This window comes from Hemitrygon akajei, chromosome 17 (assembly GCF_048418815.1).
Source record: "Hemitrygon akajei chromosome 17, sHemAka1.3, whole genome shotgun sequence".
Classification (NCBI taxonomy): domain Eukaryota; kingdom Metazoa; phylum Chordata; class Chondrichthyes; order Myliobatiformes; family Dasyatidae; genus Hemitrygon; species Hemitrygon akajei.
In genome coordinates, this window is record NC_133140.1 from 46,447,273 (window position 1) to 46,469,928 (window position 22,656).

The 22,656-nt window shown below is 41.8% G+C and overlaps 1 protein-coding gene across 2 annotated transcripts in view; it reads right to left on the reverse strand.

Annotated features, from left to right (window-relative positions):
• Positions 1 to 947: 947 nt before the first annotated feature.
• heatr3 (HEAT repeat containing 3) overlaps positions 948 to 22,656 on the reverse strand; it is a 57,846-nt gene continuing 36,137 nt past the window's right edge. The window contains exons 10-15 of one of the 2 annotated variants that reach the window (XM_073070048.1): positions 16,040 to 16,122; positions 15,824 to 15,960; positions 3,672 to 3,760; positions 2,033 to 2,179; positions 1,633 to 1,751; positions 948 to 1,455 (exon numbers count right to left, since the gene is read on the reverse strand). In XM_073070048.1, the coding sequence (XP_072926149.1) occupies positions 1,680 to 1,751; positions 2,033 to 2,179; positions 3,672 to 3,760; positions 15,824 to 15,960; positions 16,040 to 16,122 (528 nt within the window). In that variant the 3' untranslated portion in view covers positions 948 to 1,455; positions 1,633 to 1,679. Of the gene's footprint in view, positions 1,456 to 1,632; positions 1,810 to 2,032; positions 2,180 to 3,671; positions 3,761 to 15,823; positions 15,961 to 16,039; positions 16,123 to 22,656 lie in introns of both variants that reach the window. The other variant, XM_073070046.1, reaches the window with a different exon arrangement.

Below are 22,656 nucleotides of genomic sequence, written 5' to 3' on the forward strand. Positions count from 1 at the left end.
TGGAAGCTTGTGAAAATTCTACCAAGCTGACATGAAAATAACTTCTTAAGGTGAACACACAAAGATAGACAGAAATAGGAATAGGTCACTCTGCTCAACTTTGAATAAGATAGTGGCTGAAAGGCATAACAGCTCATCACTATTTTGCTATATTCATGATTTGCCCTCTTCATTCAAAACACTCCTACCAACCAAAGCTCTTGAGCAGATGGATGGAAGTAACAACTGTGATTTGTTTCTGCAAAGCATCCAACATCTATTCAATATAAGTAATTATGAGAACTTTGCCTCAAAGTCTGGTTGATGACATTTCCTAATCTAGTCGTGCACCTGACTGGAGACCATCAACTACTTTGACAAGCTGGCAAACAGCCATCTGGATTAGATCCCAGGATCCAAATACAGCTAGGATTCCAGGATATTGATGCATCTAATGTGTATTAAGGGCTTGGAATAATACTTCATCTTTGCTGAGGATACAAAGTATAGTTCTCTTCTACAAACCAGTTTGTATTCTGTGGAGCAAAATTATTACCAGCTTCAAAGGACTGCAAGTTTTCAGCGATGAATCACTTCAGGCACAAAAATGCAGCATATATAAAAGATTACAAAACTCCTTCCATTACAGCAAGTGACAGAAGTGGACGAAAGCCAGATAATTTGATGTGTAAACACTTTTCAGACTTGTGCACCGTATAAGGGTTGATTCCTGGTACAGTTTAAGCTTTATTCTTCTCTCCATGCCTTTGGGATTCTGATGTCATTGACGAGAAAGATGCCAAGCTGTTCAGAAAAGCTGAAGTACTCTACACCCTCGAGTGTCAGAAGGGCACTCCAATTCATAATGGGTGAGTGTAGTTGCAACTTAACTATTCAAGATGTGCAGTTCCCTGACAATTTTCCCACCTAGAATATTTGCCAACCTGAGATAGAGTTGAAGATAAATGTTTATACATAAAATTTAAACTTTATTAAAATCAATCTTCTTCCAGGTGTTTCCTTTGATTGACGGTAGTTGTTTGCACTATATGCAATACTTGTCATGTTACAAAACCACTTGTGATTAATTTATGTACTGAAAAAGAGCTTTCAAACTTGACCAATGTAAGAGAATTTAAAACATTTGTTTTTCTATGTAATCATGGATTGAACTATTCTGACCAATTTAAAAAGTCTTTAAAAACTATTCTGAATATTTAATAAAAATATTTTATGCCTAAAGCTTGTTTTTATAAACTGATCACCAGATATAACCATTTTACATGTGAATGCTGGAACAAGTTCTCAAGTGAAAAATATGAATAGTGGCTCAACTTCAAACCAGCTTTCGTGAATCTCTGCTTATTTTTTTGTTAAAGCTTCACGGTAGGCAATAAATCGCCGTAGATTGAGCTTCACGTTGTCAAGGACCAATCGTTGATCTGGGGTGAGGTTACCTTTCACTTCCTTTTGGATCTAAGACAAAAGTTTACAATTAGAGAAATATGATCATGTAAAGTAATTTTTATATTTATGAAAATTTGTTGAACTGTCACTTTACAAAGCAGGATCAAAGTCTCACTGAAAAACACAAGACCTTCGATACTATGTGTATATAATTACAGCTAATGCAATGTGTTTTACAACAATTACCCTCAATTTGAAAACTGGCTGGAAAGACTTCAGAATATGGACCAGCTTCATCTCATCTGCTGCTTTATCTGCCTCTTTTCCATCAGCAAAGACATCAATGATGGCATCCAGGGCTTCACCTACGACGACGAGTGAAGAATCCTTGGTGACTACTTGGAGCAAAAAATTACCCATCATCTGCAATTTACAAACACATGGTATGAAACAAGATAAAATATCTACCAATGATGTTGGCAACTGACATGTTTCACTTGGCTACACAGTGGGTGCATGGCTTCTACAACAGAGATCTACATGTTTGTATGTTTATATAATTAACTAAGTCAATATAATTTGGTTTAAAATCAGGCACAGAATTACGTAAACAGGATATTTTATATAGTATATTATTTTCTGATACCTTGAGAGTTTCAGCTGTGTTATCCACCTTGGAAAGTACATTACCACTAATTCCCATCATGGCAACCACGTTGACTCGAGTACTGATGTTTTCGCATTGGGCTCCTGCTTCACATATCATCATCAGCTGCTCTGCACTCATACATTGCTTTATGATGGAAAAGAAAGGGTTAAAATGAGATGGGTTGTTGAGAAGTAGTCGGGCAAAATATTAACTGGGATATCAATGTTTCTGAATTATCAGTTGTGCGCAACCTGAAAAGCCAAATCTACAACTATAATGTTACTGGCCAAGATGAGACAAGCTCAAGAACTACCGTAGATTCCGGATTTTAAGCCGCTACTTTTTTCCCACATTTTGAACAGCTTTGAACTCTGCGGCCTTTAATATGGAGCGGCTAGTGCATTATTTTTTTTCATGCCGCCAAAAACATTTTGCCTCGTAACAGTAGACCAATAAAATTGATGAGTAGTTCACAGAGGTCCAATGAAATTGTACGATAAATCAAGCACACTTTCACAATTAAATTATTGTAAATCAGTCATTTGTACTCACCCTCATCAACATGGAAAACACTCGAAGAAAAGCATTGTGCTGCCTTTATGGCAGTTATTTAGTTTATAATATTTTCGCTTAGTAATTCATTTGTTAGTTAAAGTTAGAACTGTTTTAACTATATTTGTTTTCTGTACTACATCGCGGGATGCTATGACGTCACACCTGGTTTCGCCGCGTCTTGTGGGATACCGGTTTGCGATAAACGGGAAGGAGGGGGGCGAGCGGCGGAGCGAAAACGCTGCTTTTCAGTTAAAGGCGATCAATAACTTTTCCTGGTAGGCTGCAGTATATATATTTTTTACCAGTCGTTAGGAGATATTGGAATGTTGTTCAGTAAAGAAGTATACGCAACGTATATTTAAAAGTAGCCGCGTTACAGGCACGGTTCGAAAAAAAGCATTTGCAATATGTATTTGTTTATGTTACCATATGGATTTAATTAAAAGTTAAAAAATCCTCACGTGTAATATCTTTCTGTGTAAATATCTCATATTACAACGTGGGACACCTGCGGCCGAAAATCCAGTGCGGCCTAAAATCCAGTGCGGCCTGTACAAGTAAAAAATTGATTTTATTTCTAAAATTAGAGCCAGCGGCTTTTAATCAGGTGCGCTCTGTAGTCCGGAATCTACGGTACATCACAATATACTATATCTTTCCACCTTAACTTAGTGCATTTCTTTATTATAGTAAACTTTGGTACTTCATCATTATAGATTTGGATAACATTGTGTGCGTTGGTCAAATTCCAGTGGACAGGATTTTTACCTCAGAACCAGGATTTTCTTTTATTTTCCAACTACAACATAGAATCATTTTTGTCTCCATTTGAACACACCTAGACAAATTTTAGGAATGTTTGAATACAGGAAAACTGAGTCCATACTCATTTGGACAAACCCCACTTTGGACTGACCTTAGACATGAAAAATTCAACAGTTTAAAATTATAAAGAGTGTTTAGAACCCACACATCAATTACATATTTATGGTAACTGCAACCTCTTGCAGATTCTTTTGAAACAAACGTTTAAAGACTGCCTTTAAAATGTCAAATATTGCTCAAAAATCTACTGTCTTACTTGAGGAAGATTATGGGACGACATTATCTGCATCGATGATCTAATAGCACTTGTCACGGCCTCTAAGAATTCTGAGTCTTTTGTTATCTCTGCAAATAAAATTAAACAAACAAAATCAAAACCAGTACTACATGACACAAACAAATATAATTACATTAAACAGATGAATTTGAGCTATTCAAATTCACTACAGCATGGATCGCATGCTATACAGTAGATACATTAGGGCCAAGAATTTCTGTTTGCTTCCCAGGCAGGTTGATAACAGGAGAGTGCTGTCTTGGCTCTCGAAGAACAGTAAGTGGATAAGTTCCCAGAGTCTGATAGAATCTATCCCAGGTTATTGAGAGAGGCAAGAGAGGAGACAGCTGCGGTTTTGACAAGTATCTATGTACCATTTGTTATCAAAGGCAAGGACCCAGAGAGCTGGAAAATAGACAACAATGTTCCTAAGTTTAAGAAAAGTAGGGACAAACAAGGAAATAGAAGTCTGTGAGCCTTGTATTAATGGAAAGGAAACTACTGGAGACATGCCTTTGAGGTGGGATCTAGGGATAGTCAGTGTGGATGTGTGCTGAGGTGTTTTGAGGAGGTGACAAAAATGATCGATGGAAGGTGAGGCAGTGGATATATATGTACTTCACCGGAGTTTCCAACAAGGTCCCTCATGCTAGGTTGGTCCAAAAAATTAAAGCTCATTGGATCCATGGAATCTTCGTAGAATGGATTTTAAAATTGGCTTGGGCACAGAGGAGAAGGTATTGGCGGAGGATGTTGTTCTGACTAGAGGTGCATGAACAGTGATGTAACAACGCTGTGACCAGGGTCCTGACAAATTGCATAACTAGGGCTGTGGATAGGGCTTTAAAATAAAAAGTAGAGGATTGAGTTCAAGCACCATTCACAAAACGCTGGAGGAACTCAGCAGGCCAGGCAGCAACTATGGAAAAAAGTACAGCCGACACCTTGACCTGAAACGTCAACTGTAATTTTTTTTCCATAGCTGCTGCCTGGCCTGCTGAATTCCTCCAACATTTTGTGTGTGTTGCTTGGATTTCCAGCAACTGCAGATTTCTCTTATTTGTGAAAGGGTTGAGTTCAACAGCTTGGAAAATTATGGATAATGTGAAAAGAGAGCACAAAAGAGGTTACTGAAATCTCCAGAATAAAGAATAAGACTAGAAGTTTAGAAAGGAATTAAAATTTAACTTCAGGCAACATGGAGGCAAAAATTGAAAAGAAGGATGGTGAATACAGAAGAGAAGGTGTTATATTTGCATGCACACAGTATATGTAGTAAGTTAGATGATCTTGTAGTGCAGTTAGAAATTGGTAGGTATGGCATGGGCATCACAGAGAGATGGTTGAAAGAAGATCATAGCTGAGAGTTTGACATCCAAGTATACTCTAAGTATTGAAAGGCAGATAGGCAGAGAAGGGTGAGTAGCTTTGTTAGTAAATACAATTAAATCAAATCCTTTGAAAGAACTGACACAGGATTAGAAATTGTAAAATCCTTGTGAGAAGAGTTAGGAAACTGCCAGTGTATAAAGATTCTGATGAGAGTTAGATACAGACTTTCCAGTACCAGCCAGGATGTTGGGTATAAATTACAACAGGAGGTAGAGAAGACATGTAAAAACAGCAAAGTTGCAATGATCATGGGGGATGTTCAAAATGCAGTTCGGTGCTGGATCCCAAGAGAAGGAATTAGTTAAATCCCTAAACATGGCTCTTTTGTGCAGCTTGTGGTTGAGCCCACTAGGAAAAAGGCAATTCTGGATTGGGTGTTGTGTAATGAACCAGATTTGATTAGGGAGCTTAAGGTAAAAGAATATGATAGAATTCACCATTCAGTTTGAAAGGGAGAAGCTAAAAACCAAATGTGGAGTAAATGGAACTACTGAGGCACGAGAAAGGAGCTGGCCAAAGTTGATTGGAAGCGGACACTAGCTGGGATATGTCCATACCCTTCCATTTTCCTCTCATGCATATACCTAACTAAACACCTTTTCCCTCACCTGTGGCTAGAGAGGCTATGAAAATATCAGTCAAGGACCCAACAATCTCTTCTTTTGCCTTTCTTAATGATCTAGGCTCTGAGGGCTTAAACACCTTAATATTCTTGAAGAGACCCAACGCAAACTCCCCTTTTACCTTGAAATGCCCTAGCATATCAATATACTTGGCACTGATTTCCCGATCCTCCACGTCCTTCTCCATGGTAAATATTGATGTAGTCGTTAAGGGTAACACCACTCAACTAGCTTATACATCTCGCTCCTGTACACCCTTCCATCACCATCTGAAATTCTGCCAACAATAGCTGTGTCGTCAGCAAATTTATAGATGGCATTTGAGCTCTGCATAGCCACCCAGCCACAGGTGCGCCAGTGTTGACTGTCGGCAAGGTGGAGATATTGTTTCCAATCTGCAAAGATTGTGGCCTTCTGGTTAAGGAAGTCGAGGATCCAATTGCAGAGAGAAGCCCAGGTTCTGGAGCTTTTCAATGAGAACTATAGGAATGATTGCGTTAAACATTGAACTGTAGACAATAGAAAGCATCTAGACGTAGGCATTTGACCCAAAGCTGCATGAAGGGCCAATGAGATTGCATGACTATAGACATTATTATGGCGATAAGCAAACTGCAGTGGGCCCAAGTCCTTGCTGAAACAGGAGTTAATTCTAGGTATAATCAACTCTTAAAGCACTTCAACACAGATGTGAGTGCTACTGGACGATAGTCTTTAAGGCAGCTCACCCTGCTCTTCTTATACACAGGTATAATTGTTGCCCCTTTGAAGCAGGTGGGAATTTCCTACTGGAGTAATGGAAAATTGAAAAAGTCTTTGAACACCCCAGCCAGTTGGCTGGCACAGGTTTTCAGGGCCCTACGAGGTACTCCTTTGGGGCCTATCTCCTTGTAAGGGTTCACCCTCTTGAAAGACAGCCTGGCATTGGTCTCTGAGACAGAGGCCACAGGGTCACCAGGTGCTGCATGGATCCTCATAGCTGTCGTTTTATTCCCCCTTTCAAAGTGTGCATAAAAAGCATTGAGTTCATCTGGTAGTGAAGCATCACTGCCGTTCATGATGCTAAGCTTTACTTCCTTCAAAGTGATGGCCTGCAAACCCTGCCAGAGATGACGTGCATTTGATTCTGCCTCTAACCTCATTCAGAATTGTTCCTTTGCTCTTGTCATACTTGGTTTCCTTGGACAGACTTGGGTCACCAGACTTGAACGCCACAGATCTCCTGGTTCATCCACAGCTTTTGATTTGGGTATGTACAATATGTTCTCATAGGCACACACTCATCCACACAGGCTTTAAATTAAGTCAGTGACAGCAGTGGTGTACTCATTCAGACCTGAAGATGAATCCCTGAATACTGTCCAGTCCACCAATTCAACACAATCCTGTACCTCCCTTGTCCATACCTTCTTAGTCCTCACTACTGGTGCTGCAGTCTACAGTCTCTCAGAGAGTAGAAGTACAGAAGATCAGACTTTCCAAAGTAAGGGTATGCTCTCTTGATGGTGGGGCAACAGTGGTCCAGTGTGTTGGTTCCTCTGGTACTACAAGTGATTTGTTGTTAATAATTATTTAGGGACTTGACCTAGTTAAAATCCCTCAAATGATAGGAAAGGCATCAGGAAGCACTGTTTCATGCCTGTTTATTACATGGCTCAGTTCGTCCAGAGCCTGTTTGACACTGGCCTGAGCTGGGATGTACACCAAGATAGATAGATAGATAGATAGATAGATACTTTATTCATCCCCATGGGGAAATTCAACTTTTTTCCAATGTCCCATACACTTGTTGTAGCAAAACTAATAACATACAATACTTAACTCAGTAAAAAAAATATGATATGCATCTAAATTACTATCTCAAAAAGCATTAATAATAGCTTTTAAAAAGTTCTTAAGTCCTGGCGGTTGAATTGTAAAGCCTAATGGCATTGGGGAGTATTGACCTCTTCATCCTGTCTGAGGAGCATTGCATCGATAGTAACCTGTCGCTGAAACTGCTTCTCTGTCTCTGGATGGTGCTATGTAGAGGATGTTCAGAGTTTTCCATAATTGACCGTAGCCTACTCAGCGCCCTTCGCTCAGCTACCGATGTTAAACTCTCCAGTACTTTGCCCACGACAGAGCCCGCCTTCCTTACCAGCTTATTAAGACGTGAGGCGTCCCTCTTCTTAATGCTTCCTCCCCAACACGCCACCACAAAGAAGAGGGCGCTCTCCACAACTGACCTATAGAACATCTTCAGCATCTCACTACAGACATTGAATGACGCCAACCTTCTAAGGAAGTACAGTCGACTCTGTGCCTTCCTGCACAAGGCATCTGTGTTGGCAGTCCAGTCTAGCTTCTCGTCTAACTGTACTCCCAGATACTTGTAGGTCTTAACCTGCTCCACACATTCTCCATTAATGATCACTGGCTCCATATGAGGCCTAGATCTCCTAAAGTCCACCACCATCTCCTTGGTCTTGGTGATATTGAGACGCAGGTAGTTTGAGTTGCACCATATCACAGTCCTGTATCAGTTTCCTATACTCCTCCTCCTGTCCATTCCTGACACACCCCACTATGGCCGTGTCATCAGCGAACTTCTGCACATGGCAGGACTCCGAGTTATATTGGAAGTCTGATGTGTACAGGGTGAACAGGACCAGATCGCTGGAATCTCCCGCGGCACGATGACACTTGAGATGTACAACCTGAGATGTTCCAGGTTGGGTGAGCAGGATTAGGACAGCACTGCAATGTTTGTACACCACAAGGAGTTGATCATAAAACATACTCCGCCCTCTTCTGCCTTTGAAAGGCTCAGCAGTCCTATCTTGGTGGTGTATTGTGAACCCATCAAGCTGTATTGCTGCGTCCAGAATTTTCACTTGCAGACCCTAGTAAATTCGGATTAACAACATCTCCTCCACAATCTCCATCAACACAGGTGCACCACAGGGCTGTGTGTTTAGTCCCCTGCTCTACTCACTTTACACTTAAGAATGTGACTAAGCACAGATCCAATGCCATTTTTGTTTGATAGTGACAACACTGTTGTAGGCCAAATTAAAGTTGGTGATGAATCAGCATATAGGACAGAGATTAAAAATCTGGCTGAGTGGCGCCACAATAACAACCTCTTACTGGATGTCAGGAAGACCAACAAGTTGATTATTGACCAAAAGTTGGAAACCAGAGGACCATGAGCCAGTCCTCACCTGAGGATTAGAGGTGGAGAGGGTCAGCAACTTTGGATTCCTCAGTGTTATCATTTCGGAGGACTTGTCATAGGCCCAGTACATAAGTACAACTATGAAGAAAGCATGACAGCACCTCTACTTCCTCAGGAGCCTGTGAAGAGTCAAAATGACATCTAAAATTTTGACAAACTTCTATAGCTGTGTGGTGGAGAGACTCGCTGCATCATAGACTGGTATGGAAACTCCAATGCCCTTGAACGGATAATCCTACAAAAAGTAGTGATACTGCCCAGTCCACACAGGTAAAGCCCTCCCCACCGTTGAGCACATCTACACAAAGCATTGTCGCAGGAAAGCAGGATGCATCATCAGGGAACCCTGTCGCCCAGGCCATGCTCTCTAATCGCTGCTGCTAAAGGGAAAAAGGTAGAGGAGCCTCAGGACTCAGGTTCAGGAACAGCTACAAACCCTTCAACCATCAAGCTCTTAAACCAAAAGGGATAACTTCACAACTGCATTTTGCCCATCACTGAAATGTTCCCACAACCCAAGGACTCACTTTCAAGGACGCTTCATCTCATGTTCTTGATATTTATTTATTATTTCTTCTTTTTGTATTTGCACAGTTTGCATCTTTTGTATACTGCTTAAACACCCAAATTAGTCCAGTCTTTCATTGATTTTATTATGGTCATTATTCTATTATGGATTTATTGAGTATGCTCACAAGAAAATGAACCTCAGGGTATTATATGGTGACATATGTGTACTTTGACAATAAATTTACTCTGAACTTTGAAGTTATCCTGCTTCAGTTTTATACTTTCCCACAAGGTCCATATTTATCCACATTTATAGCTTCCTTAAAACTTAAGGAGCTGTGGTCACAGTTCCCCAACTGCTCACCCACTGAAAGGTCAGTCACCTAGCCAGGCTCATTAGCCAACACCAGATCCAGTAAAACCCCTCCTCTTCTTGGACTATCTACATATTGATTATAAAAAAGGAACTTGGATGCACCCATCTGAACTTCTTGCACCAAGGTCCTACCTTATATCAGGGAAGTTGAAGTTCCCTAAAGCAACAACGCTTTTGTTTTTACACATTTCCTTAATCTGCCTGCATATCTGTTCCTTAATGTCCCGGTTGCTATTGGGGGCAGGGGTAGTCTGTAGTACAATCCTATCAGAGTGATTGTATCCTTCCCTTTTTTGATTCTACTCATACAGAGACAGTGGACGAACCTTCCATTATGTCTTATTTGCATACAGCTGGGATATTGTCCCTAATTTCTAGAGCAACAACCCCACATCTTTTACCTTCCTCTCTATTTTTCTAATACATTGAAATCCTGGGACATTAAGCACCCACTCCTGTTCCTCTCTCAAGCACATCTCTGTAATGGCCACAACAATATAGTTCCATGTACTGACCCATGCTCCAAGTTCATCATCTTTACCCATTAACACTCCATGAATTAAAATGTATGCACTTCAAACGATCTGTTCCGACTTATATATGATTTTTTCTGCCTGTTTTTTTACTGACCCTGACATTGACCTTCCTTCCACAATCTGACCTGGTGCTATGGTTCCCATCCCCCCCACCCCCGCCAAACTAGCTCAAACCCTCCTGAGTAGCAGTAGCGAACCTCCTGGCCTGAATATTGGTTCTCCTCCAGCTTTGGTAACTTTGCAAAGGTCACCCCTGCTCCAGAAGAGGTTCCAAGGATCCAAGAACCTTTTGTGGGGGGGGGAGAACAGCTTACCTGGGGGAAGAGACAGTGATCGTGCCTCTGGCACAGAGTCTGGCCCCCTGTGGCTCAGGAAGGTAGGGAAAGGAAGAGGAAGGTAGTAATGATAGGGGACTCTAAAGTTAGGGGGTCAGACAGGTGATTCTGTGGACACAGGAAAGAAACTCAGATGGTAGTTTGCCTCCCAGGTGCTAGGGTCTGGGATGTTTCAGATCGCATCCAAGATATCCTGCCAGAGGTCGTGGTACATATTGGTACCAATGACATAGGTAGGAAAAGGGAAGAGGTCCTGAAAAAAGACTACAGGGAGTTAGGAAGGAAGTTGAGAAGCAGGACAGCAAAGGTATTAATCTCGGGATTACTGCCTGTGCCACGCGACAGTGAGAATCAGAATAGGATGAGATGGAGGATAAATACATGGCTGAGGGATTGGAGCAGGGGGCAGAGATTCAGATTTCTGGATCATTGGAACCTCTTTTGGAGCAGGTGTGACCTGTACAAAAAGGACAGGTTGCACTTGAATCCCAGGGGGACCAATATGCTGGCGGGGAGGTTTGCTAAGGCTACTGGGGAGAGTTTAAACTAGATTCATTGGGGGTTGGAACCGAACTGAAGAGGAGGTTAGCTCACAAATAGAGAAAGCTTGTTGACAGTGCGAGAGGGAGGATAGGCAGGTGATAGAGAAGGGATGCGCTCAGACTGAAGGTTTAAGATGTGTCTATTTTAATGCAAGGAGTATTGTGAATAAAGCGGATAAGTTTAGAGCGTGGATCAGTACTTGGAGCTATGATGTGGTGACCATTACAGAGACTTGGATGGCTCAGGGACAAGATTGGTTACTTCAAGTGCCGGGTTTTAGATGTTTCAGAAAGGACAGGGAGGGAGGCAAAAGAGGTGGGGGCATGGCACTGCTGATCAGAGATAGTGTCATGGCTCCATGGACGCCATGGAGGAATTGTATACTGAGTCTCTGTGGGTGGAGGTTAGGAACAGGAAGGGGTCAATAACTCTACTGGGTGTTTTTTATAGGCCACCCAAAATAGACACAATATTGAGGAGCAGATAGGGAAACAGATCCTGGAAAGGTGTAATAGTAACAGAGTTGTCGTGATGGGAGATTTTAATTTCCCAAATATCGATTGGCATCTCCCTAGAGCAAGGGGTTTAGATGGGGTGGAGTTTGTTAGGTGTGTTCAGGAAGGTTTCTTGACACAGTATGTAGAAAAGCTTACAAGAGGAGAGGCTGTACTTGATTTGGTATTGGGAAATGAACCTGGTCAGGTGTCAAATCTCTTAGTGGGAGAGCACTTTGGAGATAGTGATCATAATTCTATCTCCTTTACAATAGCATTGGAGAGAGATAGGAACAGACAAGTTAGAAAAGCGTTTAATTGGAGTAAGGGGAATTATGAGGCTATCAGGCAGGAAATTGGAAGCTTAAATTTGAAACAGACGTTCTCAGGGAAAAGTACGGAAGAAATGTGGCAAATGTTCAGGGGATATTAGTGTGGAGTTCTGAAGAGGTACATTCCAATGAGACAGAGAAGCTATAGTAGGGTACATGAACCATGGTGTACAAAGGCTGTAATACATTTAGTCAAGAAGAAAATCTGACAAAAGGCTGAGAGAGCTAGGTAATGTTAGAGATCTATAAGTTTATAAAGCTACTAGGAAGGAGCTTAAGAAGGAAATTAGGAGAGCCAGAAGGGGCCATGAGAAAGCCTTGGCGGGCAGGATTAAGGAAAACCCCAAGGCATTCTACAAGTACGTGAAGAGCAAGAGGAAAAGACGTGAAAGAATAGGACCTATCATTTGTGACAGTGGGGAAGTGTGCATGGAACCTGAGGAAATAGCAGAGGTGCTTAATGAATACTTTACTTCAGTATTTACTATGGAAAAGGATCCAGGTGATTGTAGTGATGACTTGCAGCGGACTGAAAAGCTTGAGCATGTAGATATTAAGAAAGAGGATGTGCTAGAGCTTTTGGAAAGCATCAAGTTGGATAAGTTGCTAGGACTGGACAAGATGTACCCCAGGTTACTGTGAGAGGAAAGGGAGGAGATTGCTGAGCCTCTGGTGATGATCTTTGCATCATCAATGGGGATGGGAGAGGTTCCGAAGGATTGGAGGGTTGCGGATGTTGTTCATTTATTCAAGAAAGGGAGTAGAGATAGCCTAGGAAATTATAGACCAGTGAGTCTTACCTCAGTGGTTGGTAAGTTGATGGAGAAGATACTGAGAGGCAGGATTTATGAACATTTGGAGAGGTATAATATGATTAGGAGTAGTCAGCATGGCTTTGTCAAGGGCAGGTCGTGCCTTACAAGCTTGATTGAATTTTTTTGAGGATGTGACTAAACACATTGATGAAGGAAGAGCAGTAGATGTAGTGTATATGGATTTCAGCAAGGCATTTGATAAGGTAACCCATGCAAGGCTTATTGAGAAAGTAAGGAGGCAGGGGATCCAAGGGGACATTGCTTTGTGGATCCAGAACTGGCTTGCCCACAGAAGGCAAAGTGTGGTTATAGACGGGTCATATTCTGCATGGAGGTCGGTGACCAGTGGAGTGCCTCGGGGATCTGTTCTGGGACCCTTACTCTTTGTGATTTTTAAAAATGACCTGGATGAGGAAGTGGAGGGATGGGTTAGTAAGTGTGCTGATGACACAAAGGTTGGTTGGAGGTTTTGTGGATAGTGTGGATGGCTGTCAGAGGTTACAGCAGGACATTGATAGGATGCAAAACTGGGCTGAGAAGTGGCAGATGGAGTTTAACCCTGACAAGTATGAAGTGGTTCATTTCGGTAGTCAAATATGATGGCAGAATATAGTATTAATGGTAAGACTCTTGGCAGTGTGGAGGATCAGAGGAATCTTGGGGTCCGAGTCCATAAGACACTCAAGGCAGCTGCGCAGGTTGACTCTGTGGTTAAGAAGGCATATGGTGTATTGGCCTTCATCAATCGTGGAATTGAATTTAGGAGCCGAGAGGTAATGTTGCAGCTATATAGGACCCTGGTCAGACCCCACTTGGAGTACTGTGCTCAGTTCTGGTCGCCTCACTACAGGAAGGATGTGGAAGCCATAGAAAGGGTGCAGAGGAGATTTACAAGGATGTTGCCTGGATTGAGGAGCATGCCTTATGAGAATAGGTTGAGTGAACTCGGCCTTTTCTCCTTGGAGTGACAGAGGATGAGAGGTGACCTGATAGAGGTATATAAGATGATGAGGGGCATTGATCATTCTTAGGGCTGAAGTGGCTAACACAAGAGGGCTTAACTTTAAGGTGCTTGGAAACAGGGACCAAGGGGATATCAGGAGTAAGTTTTTCCACACAGAGAGTGGTAAGTGCATAAAATGCACTGCTGGCGGTGGTGGTGGAAGCAGATACAATAGACAATAGACAATAGGTGCAGAATTAGACCATTTGGCCCTTCGAGCCTGCACCACCATCTTGAGATCATGGCTGATCATCTACTATCAATACCCGGTTCCTGCCTTGTTCCCATATCCCTTGATTCCCCTATCCATAAGATACCTATCTAGATACAATAGGGTCTTTTAAGAGCTTCTTAGATAGGTACATGGAGCTTAGAAAAATAGAGGGCTATGCGCTAGGGAAATTCTAGGCAGTTTCTACAGTAGGTTACCTGGTCGGCACAACATTGTGGGCCAAAGGGCCTGTAATGTGCTGTAAATTTCTATGTTCTATCCATGCTAGTATCTTTCCTGTAATACTATGGGCTCGTTAAGCAGCCTCATGCATGGCTCCTTGTCAAAGTAAACACTGAATATTCTGCAACTGTTCTGAGACATCCTGGACTTTAGCACTGGGGAGGCAACGTACCATCCTGGCTTCTCTTTCACAGCCATAGAATCTCTGCTTGTCCCCTTAACCATCAAGTCTCCTATTGCTCTGCCTAACTTTACTCTCCCTGCTGAGCCTCAGATTCAGCCCTACTGCCACTGGCCTGGCTGCAGCTGCAGCCCGATATCTTATCCTTCCCAGCGATATGCCTGTTGCTGAGGGGAATGGCCACAGAGGAACCCTGCACTGACTGCTTACTTCCCTTACTTCTCCTGGTGGTCACCCATCTACGATCTGAAGCCTGCTCTCTGGCAGTTTCCACGTGTCTGTTTAATCCATGAGGATTTCAGGCTCCCAGATGATCCTCAGTACACCCAGCTCCAGTTCCTTGACCTTGTCAGTCAGGAGATGAAATTGGGTGCACTTCCTGCAGATGTCATTATCAGGGAGACCACTAGCTACCATCTTGCCAACACTTGTTACACATTTGGTTCTAAATTCTCAAGCTTAAGTTGTACAATCAAATAAACGACTTCAAAAGTCCCAGCACCCTTGGCCTTTGCCTGTTCTCACTGAAGCCTGTTGAGCCACAGCCTGACCACTAACACTGGCCCACTCACACAAAGGCCGCTTCGCTTGTGTGTTGCTTCTTTTTATTAGCCCTTGCTAAGTTACTAATTACCCAAGCAATCTCCCACTCCACATGCCCCACTCGCTTTAAAAAACCTGTGTGTAAACTCCACAAGGAACTGTCTCCAACACTCTCTGTGATCTCCCATTTCACAGACAAGTCCCGACAGGCACCTCTTTTCAAACAGTCGCGTAAACACAGCAGAGAACAATCTCCAGCACTCTGTGATCTCCCGCTCCGCAGCCATAAGAGGCAAGGATGAAAAAAGCTGAACAAATATTTTGCACCAACCTTCCCTGTGGAAGAGACCAGCAGCATGCCAGAAATTTGAGTGCGGCAGGGAGCAGAAGTCAGAGTAGTAGCTCTAACTAAGGAGATGAAAGATTTGAAGGTAGATAAGTCACCTGGACCAAATAGACTACGCACCAGCATTCTGAAAGAGGTAGCTGAAGAGAGGGTGGAAGCATTAATAGTGATCTTTCGAGAATCACTGGATTCTGTAATGATTCCAGAGGACTAGTTAATTGCAAATGTCATCCACTCTTTACGAAGGGACCAGAGGCAGAAGACAGAAAATTATAATAGATATAGTTAGCCTGACTTCAGTGGTTAATAATGGACTCCAACATATTACTAAGGATGAGGTCTCGGGGTTCTTGGATCACACAATAAACTAGAGAACAGGAAAGATGAAAATTCAACTATTTATAACTATTATAACCCAATTAACTTACCTGATTGACAGAAAACAAGTTTTCCAAGATGCTGTGAAAGAGAATGAAGTGCAGATGGTCCGCCAAACCCCTCCACATCCAATACCGATAAAAGATTATGCAGGCAGGTCAGGGCTCTACATTGTATTCGCTGTAATCTACAAAAATAATGCAGTGTTCAAGTTTCTAACTAAATACAGTTGTATGCATTAACCCAAGTGCAAGGTTTCTACTTACTTTTTAATCAAATGTCGCCAAGACGGACTTTCCATACATGCATCTACTGTAACTTTGTCAGTGAATTTTGTCTTCTCCAAAACCTATGGATTTATCAATTAAAACAAACATTATCCAAAAGCAGAGGAAACTGTCAGTGCCCAGAGTGCTGTCAAACCCCAAGAAACGAACAATGGCAACTAAAGAACAGTCCAATCTTTGCACAGCACTCTTAGTTTACTCTGCAGAATCTCAGATGAGGACAAGGAGGTGCACAGGGATGAGATAGATCAGCTGATTGAATGGTGTTGGAACAACAACCTTGCACTCAACATCACTAAAACCAAGGAATTGATTGTGGACTTCAGGAAGGGGAAGTCAAAGGAACACACACCAGTCCTCATCAAGAGATCAGCAGTGGAAAGGGTGAGCAGTTTCAAATTCCTGAGAGTCAACATCTCTGAATATCCTGGGCTCAATAAGTTGATGCAATCACAAAGAAAACATGTCAATGAGATTTAGTATGTCACCAAAGATGTGAGCAAATTTCTACAGATGTACCGTCAAGAGCATTCTAACTGGTTCCGTCACCATCTGATATGGAAGGGACATTGCACAGGATGAAAAAGCTGCAGAGGGTTGCAAATTCAGCCAGCTCCATCAGGGGCACGAGCCTCCCCTGCCTCAAAAAGGTGACATCCATCATTAACGACCCCCATCACCCAGGACATGCCCTCGGCTCATCGCTACTCTCAGGGAAGAGGGACACACACATACATATACACACTGTATTTTTTTTATTATGTACTGCTGCTGCAATAAACCTCATGACATATGGCAGTGATATTCAAACTGATCCTTTTCTCTATAAATGAGATGCTGGGAGATTTAATCAGTTATAATTTTTGTGGAAAACTCTGGGCTTCTCCCTCCAGAAACTTTCTTCCTCTGACATTCCAGAAACTCTCCAAACCAATCCAGTCATTTAGTTTCAACTGGCTGGATGCATTGATAAACACAACGGGTAGTTTATGGACCCTTTTAAACAGACCAGGCCATTTCCCAGGTGTTTTACCTGGCTGTTCTGCATCATAGCTAATCAAAGAATGAAATTCTCCATTGGTTTTAATCAAATAGATTTTTCTTGAAGGGCAGAGCTCCAGACCTTGGTTCATTATTATATCAGATATGTAACTCATATGCACAATATACTTACACATTCTGCGAAATCTGAAAGTAGAAAGTTTTGCTTCATCAACTCTACAACTTCTCCATGTGAATATTTTGAAGATTCACACTTGAATAGTAAGTGAGAAACACTAACAAGGTAACAGTTTGATTTTTGTACTGCTAGAATATACACCCCAGGGAAGAAAAACACATCAGCCCATGCCAACTACATAGTTATGCACAATAACTAATGTGGGGTTACATCACAGGGTAAGGTTTAACAACTCAGGGCAATGTTTGGGGCACCAAAGAGGATGCATTAAAAGGCTTCAGCATCAACTTTATCCTTATTTAAATTTTTCCTGAATCAATCAGCAAACAATGGAGGGACTAAAGCTGACAGATGGTGCTGCCAAACTAATGAATGTTCCTTGTTAATAGCTTCATTATTGTCAGTTAGTCTGACTTCCTGACATACAGCAGTTACACGCAGAGATCTTGTGCAATTCTCCTAATCTTCCAATTTCTGAGTTTTGATTTTCAGAAATACTACAATACTGTGCAAAATGTCTTATGCACCTATATATATTAAGGATATCCAAGACTTTTGTACAGTACTGGAGTAATTTTATGTATTGCACTGTACTCCTGCCTCAAAAAAAATCAAAGTTCATGACCTATGTGAGTTATGATAAGCCTAATTCTGATATGGGTCTCTACTATGAACTGAGAGTGAGAAGAAAGGGGCAGGGAGAGGAGAAATCATAATCAAAAGGGAGTGGGAAGCACCAGAGAGATATTCTGTAATGATCAATAAACCAATTGTTTGGAAACAAATTACCTTGCCTGGTGTCCCAGGGCTGAGTTTATCTGCAACCCACAAACCCCACCCCAGCAATCCTTCTCTGCCATATGTCTCACACCCCTCCCACGGGGCTCCACCCTCACCATTCTCAACATCCATTACTCTCGTCAGATTTATAAATTTGCTCTCTGCTCCACATTGACAAAAACGGTACTGTGCAAGTCTAAGGCATCCAAGCTATATTTATATGCCTTAGACTTCTGAACAGTACTGTATTATTGCCAGCTCAACTACATCTTACATTTGTACATATCTCAGCAAGAGTCTTTGTTTGCTAAGAACCACATTTTAAATACATCTCCAGTGAATCTATCCAATGTAAGATATATATTGTTATGATACCAGCCCCCTCCTTTGCGAGAATCGCAAGAGCCCTAGTGAAGGGGGGGGGTCAATGACCCAAGAGGGAGAGAGACATGCTGAACAGCCACAGGAAATGGGAGAGAGAGGGAGACGTGCTGAAGACCACGTTCCACCGGGAAGCAGAATAAAGCGACCCTGGCTATTGTCTCATGAAGACCACGTGTAAAGCCCTCGGGCAAAGTGGGCTGGTTGAGAGAGAGATTGACACCTGCGATCTCGTGAGGAAGTATAAAGGAGGGTCTGGGGGAGACGACCCCTTCAGACGCACCAGAAGACACGCTAGAAATCCTGCGACAGCGTTTTGATAGCGACAGCCGGTGGTGGGGTTCGTGTGCGTCTTTTCCTTGCCTGGGATTGGCGACCTCACCACGGAAGAACGGCTTAGCTACAGGGGAGGCCACAAATGAGCGTCCATTTCCCAACGAGACTTTGACGAACCGAACTCCTAAAGGTTGGAAAACCTGTCGGGTAACTGTTTCATTCAATCTCTATCTCTCTCTCTCTTGCTAACAAAAGTGCACCAACGCGACACCACAACAGACGGCAGCTGGTGGAACTGCAGTGACCACAAGAGACTTTCAGTTATACAGCGGACAATATATACATTACCCCTAGACAACGATAGAGTTTATTTCTTATTGGTTATTACTATACCTGCGCTTTAGATTGAGTATTGACGACTTATGGTATCTGAATGTTTGTATTACCCTTACTTTTGTGCCCCTTTATAAATAAAAACGTTTGAAAATGGTACCATCAGACTTCAGCGGACCTCTCTATCTTTGCTGGTAAGTGATCCAGTTACGGGATACGTAACAATATATTACTTTTAAATGTGGTTAATTGGCATTGATTAAATATCATGTTTCAACAGCTCTGTGTAAAATTTAGTAAAATAGCAAAATGTATTTTCACAACTGTTTTACAAACTGCCATGTAGATCTCTTAAATTTCTGACGCTATAAAACATAAACATGCCGCGTGTAACCTAATATTCTCTCAAGATGTTATTTCTTTGAAAAGGTAAAAAATCTTTGTAATACTAAACATTTAAAACACTTAGCAGTATAGACAACTAATAATAAAGTACAGAATAATATACACAATAATAATTTACCAATTTGCAATAACGTGCAATAATAATGTATGAAATAATAAAACAATGACTACTGTACTATGTTGTGTGTTCTCCTGTTGCATATGCTTATTAGGTTTAGTAGCGAAGATTTTCTGTAGTGATCCTTATGATAGCGGAACAGAACGAGTCCATGCGAAAGGGTGCTCTGTTGCTTATTCAGTAGGTCACGGAGAGGATGTGCCTGATTGTTCATAATGGAAAATTACTAAATCTTTTTTTTAAGTTTAAATTGCTAAATGTTTTCCTCATGTTGACTTGTCAATGCCAAAAACTTTGCAGGAACTGCAAGACTAAATATTGAAAGGATTGCATAAGAACATGCAGCCAGTGACAAGACACCCATGTTCATTAGTCCCTATCCTAAATGGCAAGATTGTAAAAGCAAATTTAAATGCCAAATCCTGCCCAAGAAAGCAGCAGAAAAACACTGACGACCAGCTAAATTCAATTGCTGGATCAATCCAGTTAACTATTTCAAATGGCGCTGATATTCACAACATTCAAAATCTATTAAATATTGGTGAAACAATTCAACAATTGAAGTTTTAATAGCTAAAACGCCAAGCAAAGGCATTTAAGTACAGTCACGTAATTCATGAAGGTTTAAACTGTCCTTTGCAGCTATCCTTCTAAATAAAGGGATGAGCCAATAGAGTCCCATTAGTGCAGAATTGCGGTCTTTGACCTCCAGCATGGACTGCTTGAAGAGTCCAGTAACAGAACACAACTCTTCACAAACATGCCCAGCCAGCACACAACCTCCTGCTGTTCACAAGGGACGCAGCTGCCAACATTCCCCAGCAACTTCTGGATTTGAAACAGACAGGGTAGTTTTCTGCGCCCACACCAAAAGGAAAGTCTGATAAGTAGCTATGGCAGATTGTACTGCTTTAAAAAAAAGGAAAGGGAACAATTTACTGCTCTGAAGTCAGCTATCTATCAAAGGCAGTTTTATACTTTCAAATCAATTCATAAACCGCTGGATGAAACTATTTCAGTTCCACTTGAAGATCAAGAAATTTGTAACAGTTTTTCATAGCTATAAATACAAATATGATCCAATACAATTCAGAAAGGTCACTTCCAGGAGCAATATTGGTACCAAAAATATTTCAAGTATGCATTACATACATTAATTTAGCTCACCAGATGTAAGTAAAATCTGACTCCATGGCTCTACCAATATTTTTAATAGTCAAACATGAAGGAAGGTTTCAATCTCTTATGTTGTGTAGTGAACCAGTTTTGATAAAGGAGCTAAGGTAAAGGAAACCTTAGGAGCCAATGATCAAATTACACTGCAATTTGAGAAGGAGAAGTTAAAGTCAAATGTATCAGTATTACAGTGGAGCAAAGGGAATTACAGAGGAGAGGAAGTTGATTGGAAGGGGACACTGGCAGGGATGATGGCAGAACAGCAATGACTGGAAGCAATACATAAGGCATAGGATAGGTAAATCCCAAAGTAGTACTATTCTAAAGGCAGAATGATGCAACTGTGACCAGCAATGGAAGAGAAAGACAGTATAAAACCAAAGGAGGGGGCATATAATAGAGCAAAAATTAGTGGAAAGTCAGAGGATTGGGAAGTTTAAAAACCAACAGAAGGCAACTAAAAAAAGCCATAAGAAGGGATAAGATGCAATATGAAGGTAAGCAAGCCAAAAAGAAAATCAAAGCAGATACCAAAAGATGTTTCAGATATATTAAAAGAGAAGCAAGAGGAGATATAGGACCGCTGGAAAATGATGCTGAAGTGGTTTGAGTATTTTGCACTAGTCTTCACTTTGAAAGACACTTGCACTGTGCTAAAAGTTCAGAGGTGTCAGGGGGCAGAAGTGAGTGCAGTTGCTATTATAAGGGAGAAGGTGCTTGGGAAGTTTAAAAGTCTGAAGGTAGGCAAGTTAACTGGACCAGATTGTGTGTACCCCAGGGTTCCGAAAGAGGTGGCTAGAGAGACTGGGGAGGCAGTAGTAATGAATTTTCAAGTTCACTAGATTGTGGAATAGTTCTAGAGGACTGGAAAATTGCAAATGTTACTCCACTCTTCAAGGGAGGGAGGCTGAAGAAAGGAATTTATAGGCCAGTTAGCTTGATCTCAGTGGTTGGGAAGATGTTGGAGTTGATCGTTAAGGATGTTGTTTCGGTGCAACTGGAGGCACATGATAAAACAGGCCAAAATAGGCATGGCTTCCTTAAGGATAAATCTTGCCTGAGAAAGCTGTTGGAATTTTTTAAGGAAGTAACAAGCAGGACTGACAAAGGAGAATTGGTGGATGATGTACTTCAGAAGGCTTTTGACAAGGTGCCTCACATGAGGCTGCTTAGCAAGATAGCAGCCCATGGTATTACAGGAAGGACACTAGCATGGATAATGCAGTGGCTGATTGGCAGGAGGGAAAGAGTTGGAATAAAGGGAGCTTTTTCTAACTGGCTGCTGGTGACTAGTGGTGTTCCGCAGGGGTCAGTGTGGCAGGTAGTGTTGAGGAAGCTGGGAGGATGCAGGAGGACTTAGACAGATTGGGAGATTGGGTAAAGAAGTGCCAAATGGAATAGTGCCGGGAAGTGCAAGGTCATGCATTTTGGTAGAAGGAATAAAAGCATTTTCTAAACGAGGAAAACATTTTAAAAATCTGAGGTACAAAGGGAATTATTGGAAGTCCTCATGCAGGATTCCCTAAAGGTTAACTTGCAGGCTGAGTTGGTGGGTGAAAAAGGCAAATGCGATGTTAGCATTCATTTCAAGAGGACTAGAATATAAAAACAAGAATGTAATGCTGGGGCCTCATTTGGAGTATTGTGAGCAGTTATCTAAGGAAGGGTGTGCTGACACTGGAGAAGGGTCAAAGAAGGTTCACGAAAATGACTTCAGCAATGAAAGGCTTATAAGAGGAGCATTTGATGGTTCTGGGCCTCTACTCATTGTAATTTAGAAGAATGGGTGGGGGGGAGCTCATTGACCCCTATCAACTGTTGAAAGGCTTAGAGAGGATGAGGAGAGGATATTTTCTACACTGGGGAAGTCTGCGACCAGACGGCCCAGCCTCAAAATAGAGGAATGTCTTTTTAGAATGGAAATGAGGAGGAATTTATTTAGCCAGA